Raw genomic sequence first — 7,007 nt, 5'->3', positions numbered from 1 at the left:
ACGGTGTGGCTTCTGTCAGCGGTTTGGCTATACACAAGCCAGCTGCAAGCAATCAAACAATAAAGACAGAGCTGTCTGCTAGAAGTGCGCTAAGGTTGGTCACTTCAAGTCTGACTGTTCCAACCAGTTACCGGAATGCATCAATTGGATCCGCGCCAGAACCGGAAGTATTGGCCATCAGGCTTCCGCTCCAGGGTGCGCTGCGTTCTTCATACAAAAAGGCATCCATAAGGTTATGGTGCAACGCAATCTTAACTTCAAAGAAGCGTTGCTCTTGTATGATAGGTCGGGCGGCGTTACCGAGCGGGTACCCCTGGGTCCTCTGTTCCCTACCCGTCTCTCGGTGAATTCTTCCCTAACAGAGCTGTTTTTAGGTTCTCAGCTGGGTCAAAACGGGATGGCCACGGTACGTCGGGCTCAGCTGGGTTGAGTGGAGACGGTGTAATCATCTTATCAAGCGCCTCGTTTTCGAGGCCAAAGTCTGGGTCTAAACCATCTTCTAAAACCGCGTTTGACAAAATAGCCCCCACCAATCCACCGGCTGTTTCTAATAGCGCAAATCTATTGTTGCGCCCGCGGCGCACGATCCGGCTACGTAACCGAGCCGCGCGATTTGCGTGACCGTCCGCGGAAATGAGAGAACGCGGCTTCTTAATTAACACTTTATTATAGCTTAAATTACAATGGTAATTATAAAGAATCCAATCGGATTCATGAATACGACGTGACAGAATTCGCGACCGCGATCCTTCTTCTCTTTCAACAACCATCGTCGCCCGGCAACCGACAGTCGCGCCGAGCGCGCGCCGTTCACGCGATACCCGCGGCACACACGCGGTGTCCGCCGCGTAACACTATTAGCAAATATCCAACAACTCCAGTTTGTTTGTGATAACTCTTTTTTTGAAGCTCCTATGTGTTGGGATGAGTACTTTTCTGTCGTTAAGTCTCTCAAGGTCAAGTCGGCTCCCGGCCTAGACTTCATCTCTAACAATATAATTTCTTACTTTCCGCAAGAATTTCATTTGCTCTTTCTTCAAGTGTTCAACTCTATGCTTGACAAACATCAATTTCCTGACCAGTGGAAAGAGTACTTTGTTATTTTTATCCCAAAACCTGGAAGAAGAGAAGCGTACCGTCCCATTTCCTTGGCCAGCAATATCCTAAAGTTGCTGGAAAAGATAATGTGTAGAAGAATGGAATGGTGGGTTAAAAACAACAGTCTCATATCACCTTTCCAGTTGGCTTTCAGTTTGGCTTCCGTAGGGGCTTGTCTTGTACAGATAATCTTGCGATACTTGTCTCTAAATTCAAGATGGCGAACAATAACCGCCAGGTCACAGGCGTCGTCTTTCTGGACGTGGAAGGCGCCTTTGATAACGTGGTTCCTCTCACCCTTCTTTCTATGCTTTCCATCTTAGGATTTCTCAGTAAATTTGTTAGCTTCGTCTCATCTGTCATTTCGTTCCGCCGCTTGAAGGGTTACGCGTCAGGAATCCCTCTCCAACAACAATCAACGGTCAGAGGACTGCCCTAGGGTTTGGTACTCAGCCCTATTCTTTTCAGTATCTATATGTCGACAGTTGAGACATGCCTTCTCCTTCCAGTAAACATTATCATATACGTAGCAGTGATGAAAGATCGAGCCGGCGTGACGTCATGCACACGGACGGTGGTCTCGCTTGTGTGCGTATTTCCAGTGGCTCCCACCGCCTCGGTGCTCTCGTTGCTAGCCAGCTCGATCTTTCATCACTGGTACGCAGACCATATTGCCATTTATTGTTCACACCCGTCCATAGACTATGTCACTCAACAACTTAATATTGCTCTAAACAATTTGAGCTCTTATTTGGGAGAACTATGTCACTCAACAACTTAATATTGCTCTAAACAATTTGAGCTCTTATTTGGGAGAACTCGGACTAAGACTTTCTCCTGATAAGTCGGTAGCTACGTTCTTCTCGCTTAACACCTTGCGCAATACTAAATGGCTTATTAGAAAGAATAAAATACGTATAGCTTTACATGACGTTAAAATACGTATCAAGTGGACGGTCCGCTTTCTAGGGATTTACCTTGACTACGCACTTAAAAAAAAAGCATGTAACCGAGGTAAGAAATTGAGTGCTTCCTCGCATTAATGTGTTAAAAGCTATTACAGGTGTGAGGTGGGCAGCTCACCCCAGTATTATGTCTACGGCGTACAAGGGACTGGTTTGGTCTGTCCTGGACTGGGGTTGTCAGGTGGTTTCCTCGCTGGGTTCTAGAGAGGAGTGTGTTCTTAACCGCCTCCACTACGCGTGTATCCGCCTTGTGTGCAGGTTCATGCGATCTACCTCCACAAACGTTCTTCTGGACACGGTTAATGAACATCCGCTGCCATGTAGACGTAAGTACCTACCCAGCAAATATGTATGTCGGGTAAGCGCTAGGACTAATTATCCTCTAAACCCTGTTTTAAACTAGATTTCCCATGGGTGGGAACCCATCTGTGTGGACAACAATTTCGATCTCTTCAATATTGCCTTAGAGCTTGCTCCTCTTATGTCGCGGGTTGAGACATTCTCCCTTCCAGAACTTTTTTCCGCTCCGTATATGGCCCGGTTTACTTCTCTCCGCTCCGTATATAGCCCGAGTTACGCACTGCTTGGTCGATACTGAATCTGGACTCTTGTTTTGCAATTTTCCATCTCCTCGACAATCTTTTCTGACTTTTTAGATAAGGAGAACGCTAGCTGTGTGTTTTTTTACAGATGGATCTCTTCAACCGCCTTCTGATGGCTCTCCTCCCAGGGTAGGGTTTGCTGTTGTAGCCTACTACCCTGAGTTGGTCTATTATGCGCGTCTACACGACCACTTCACCATATTTGACGCTGAGGCAAAAGGCATTCTTTGTGCTCTAGAATACCTCGCCGACTTCAGGTTCAACAAGTCAATCATCGCTACCGATTCGCTGAGTGTGCTAAGATGTCTCGAGTCTTCCTATCCACAGGGCCGTCACCTCCTTGTAATTTATCAAATAAAGAAACTTCTCCTCAACTTCTCTTGTAATATTATAGTGAAACTTATGTATGGATCCCTGACCATAAAGGTATCCCGGGTAATGATAACCTCGCAGATTTTTACGCAAAAGCCTCTCTAAGTTTGCAAGATCCCGACCGGGACAAGAGATGTAAAGTTAAATCTCTGTTTCCACGACTTCGTGCGTCGGCTGTTGAACAATCCAAGAGTGTTCTTCTTGAGGAGGCTCGATGTAAAGGTAAATGCTGCTTTGACCTAAAAGGTATTGTCTTAGATAAACCGTGGTATGAGCGATTCAAGAAACCGTTACCGAAAACTTTAATCTCGCTCATCTCACGGATTAGATCATTCCACGCAGGAGTCAACTCCCATCTAGCAGACAAAAATATTGTAAATTCTGCCGCATGCAATTGTGGACACATAAACCAAAATCTAGACCACATCTTTTTTCATTGCCCAATAAATAAAGAAAACTCCGATAAACTTCTTATAGACCTCTTTCACTGCGACTTTAGTTTGCCAGTCACGGTCACAGATGTCGCGTTCTCAAAAAGACTCTGTGCCAAGTTTGCTTTACTACTCTACATCACAAAAGCCAAAATCACCATCTAATATCTCTTACATTTACATCCCTACTGTACTCTTATACAAGCTCCTTCCGTTATAACTCTTGCTTATATACACTCCATTTCTACCAAATGCGTCTGGTGGAAGGCTATCGCTTGCTCCCACTAGGCATATTCAAACTAGTCTCAGAATGGCGTATGGACTAACCGTTCTAGATCCAAGAGCTACATGCGCACCACACCAGCATTTATAATGACTTATTTAAAGTGCGAGACAATCATTTGTTTCGTATTCGACAATGTATGAAAGTTAACGGTAATTATTTTGAACGCTTTCTATAATATTGAAAACGTTTAGGTACTTCAGTTTTTTTCTATATAAATATAATTTTTTAATGTTTGCAATCATCTCAAAGTAAATAAATCTTGGACAGTTGAATTTGGTTTTTTTATAAACTACATTACTGCATTAGTGAAAATATGCCATCCTATTTTAAAAAATGGCAATAATCTTGAAATCTTAAAAAATATAACCACAAGAAAAAATTGTTTCATATACTATTTGTCTTTTCAAATCAAATACCTTTTTTTTAGTATTTATTTGTATTATTATTAACAACAAAGATAATCTACATGATCGAGTTAAAAGAAACACCCTGTATATATAAGGGTGTCCTATTTTAATGTTCTACCCCAAATAACATTTTTATTTGTGATTTTAGAAAAAAATATTTCAGACATAAGTTGTATGGCTTTGAGGAAAACATAAGATGGTGTTATTAGTTTGATCTTGCATAATTGCTTGAAGGTCACGTGAAGGTTACATTCAATTTGTTAAATAAAAGTCTTTACTTTTTATTGCACAGTTTTATAGATCATCTTAAAATCTTTCCAAAAACTAATTAAATACCTTTTTGTACTTATAAATACCTTTTTTAAGTACTTATTAAATTATGAGGCAAGTTCGATGTATGTGCATACAATTTTTATAGATGTTTGAAAATTCCACTATTTACAGTATCCTCCATAAGTTTGGAAACACCTTACGTTTTACAAATAATCGCATAACAGCGTGTTACGTCCTGGCCCACGGATACGGTCGGGCTATGGTGGAGTAACAGAGAGCTGTCGTTTCTCTTTCTATCTCCGCACAGCAGGCTGACGATCCCGCTGCGACGGAGTCGAGCGAGTTTGCTTACGTTCGTCGACAGGTCAACGGCGTACGCCGATCTTACACTGTCTTACGAACACTCACTCGTTGGTCTCTTTTCTAGTCTGGAGAATTAACTTCACGGACTAAGGACGAGACCGTGCGATCAGTCGAGGATGTGGAATGATGAGAGGTCGGCTTAATTAAACGGAGAAATTATGATAGATATTAATTTATTCATTTAATTAGGTGTTAGGCTTACAAATTGAGATGTGTATTTGTGTATGAATGTGGTGTCGCGAATTTTACATTCAAATGGAGGGTCATCGCTCGGAGGCTAGAGAGGGAAAAAACATATATATGTGTATGTATTCGTGACGCGATATGTGTGTGAGGGGCCTCCGGCGNGGTTTTACAATTGTAATTGTGTCGGTAGCATGTCTAAGACGGCGGTTCGTGGCATGGAAACTANTCGAGGTCAATTTCTATAATTTCTTGGATTTTTGCGGAGCTTGGAGGGAACATTGTGTAGAAATGGCGGACGGGAACTAATCGAATGTCATCTATGTAGGGGAACTTCACTGGAACTAGTTTTCTGGCGGGGGTGCTGGTTATTATCCGGAAGATTTCGGAAGGATCTGTAGTCAGAGGGTCAAGGACGAAGGGGATTCTTTCAGGATTCGCTTTTTTATAGGTTGGGGCTAATCGGATAAAATGTTGAAATTTAGGATCAAGCGGAGGGGTGGTTGAGCGGGTTGAGTCAGAGGATCCATCATCTACGGGTTCGTTTCTGGACGTAGATGGTTCAGGGGAAGGAGAGCGAGGGGGAGGTGGAGGAGTCGGCGCGGATTGTAAATCCGCGGGATCTTCTGCGGGAGGATCGGGGGTTATCGGCGAGTAAGAGGGAGCGTCATACCACGAATCGTCGTGTGTATGTGTGTCTGTGTGTGTGTGTTCCGAATGTGTCGGTGAGGGTGAGTGCGGGTTTGATTGATTTATGTGTACATCGCCGGGGTTTTTTATATTATCGTCGCTGCCAGAATCGTCTCCTAATGTCGGAGGGGAGGTGGCGTCAGTGGGCCTGGTCGGCTCCGCTTTGTCTTGCGCGAGCGCTGCCGCTCGTCGCAATTTTGCGTTGCGTCGGTGGCGCTGGGCCTTTTTGCCCGTTCGCGAGATTCTTTGCCGGGGTTCCACTTAAGGTACCAGACCAATGTGATCGGTTGAAAAAATCAATTTTTCAATTTTAATATTTTTTATTAGTAAATTATCTCAAGAATATTGTGTCAAATTTTTAGACCGAAATTCCAAATAGTTTTAATTCTACAAAGAAAAGAAGCGCGCGTCCCCTCTCTATTATTGCCTGGATTCTTTATACCTGCGTTCTATTTATATAAGACTTTAAACGCGTTTTTCTCGAAACCACGTTTTTGAGTCGCGGGGGAGGCGCTGACAAAAAACTATTGAACCGATCGACCTCAAAATTTGACTACATATTCTTAACATGACGGACTTTTACACTAACCAAAAAAAATTTTAATTTCTTAATAACAAATTAACTTTTTTAAAACAATTTCGTCAAAAAAAAGTGCAATTAAAAAATTTTTTTTTTCGAAAGCGCGCCATTTTGTTTTTTAAGTAAAAAATATGCATTTTACTGGTAAGTGTAAAAGCGACAAGCCTATAGATTAATAAAAAATGTGAATTTTAGTTTTCTGATGTCCACAGGACCCTGGGTGCTTCCCCCCCCATCTTCGCCTTTTTTTGAGGACTGTACTTTGGCGCTATATTACACACTGAAAATATGATCAAATTACATAAAAAAATTTTTTTTGTATAATTTCAAACTCTAATAAAAACATATCAAAAGTTCATAACAATCGCATTTTATTTTCCTTTCCAAAAAAATTCGCGAAAAAACGTTCAAAAAATGTGCTTCACATTGGTCTGGTACCTTAAACGATTTATTGCAATTACAATTTATGTTATTGTTTTTGTTATTGATTGGCTTCGCGACTGCCCCTGGAGATGTCGAGTCTTGTTTACCATGTGGTTTAGGGAAGGAAATGAAGAAAAGAAAAACTTCGGCTGCCACCCGAGACGGTTACACCGCGAGTAGCCCTTCCGATTATTCGGACGCCGCCCAAGACGGTTATACCGCGAGTAGCCCTTCCGACAATTCGGACGCCGCCCAAGACGGTTATACCGCGAGTAGCCCTTCCGATTATTCGGACGCCGCCCAAGACGGTTATACCGCGAGTAGCCCTTCCGAT

The 7,007-nt window shown here is 42.6% G+C and overlaps 1 protein-coding gene across 1 annotated transcript; it reads left to right on the top strand.

The window, feature by feature from the left end:
- The first annotated feature begins 235 nt into the window (after positions 1–235).
- Positions 236–1,537, top strand: LOC109862111. Its single transcript, XM_020442030.1, has 3 exons — positions 236–406; positions 1,083–1,262; positions 1,316–1,537. The coding sequence occupies exons 1-3, from the start codon at positions 236–238 to the stop codon at positions 1,535–1,537; spliced, it is 573 nt and encodes a 190-aa protein (XP_020297619.1).
- The last annotated feature ends 5,470 nt before the right edge of the window (positions 1,538–7,007 follow it).

Source organism: Pseudomyrmex gracilis, unplaced genomic scaffold (genome assembly GCF_002006095.1).
Source record: "Pseudomyrmex gracilis isolate BER0280 unplaced genomic scaffold, ASM200609v1 scaffold_1383, whole genome shotgun sequence".
NCBI classification, from domain to species: Eukaryota; Metazoa; Arthropoda; class Insecta; order Hymenoptera; family Formicidae; genus Pseudomyrmex; species Pseudomyrmex gracilis.
Note: the sequence above shows the minus strand (reverse complement) of the source record. Positions and strands in the feature narration are given on the sequence as shown.

Excerpts from the sequence above, each read along its gene's own strand:
- LOC109862111 (XM_020442030.1), top strand. The coding sequence starts at position 236 with ATGGTGCAACGCAATCTTAACTTCAAAGAAGCGTTGCTCTTGTATGAT. Across the intron at positions 407-1,082 it reads GTCAAAACGGGATGGCCACG|TGGAAAGAGTACTTTGTTAT; the intron begins GTACGTCGGGCT and ends TTTCCTGACCAG. Across the intron at positions 1,263-1,315 it reads TGGCTTTCAGTTTGGCTTCC|ATGGCGAACAATAACCGCCA; the intron begins GTAGGGGCTTGT and ends TCTAAATTCAAG.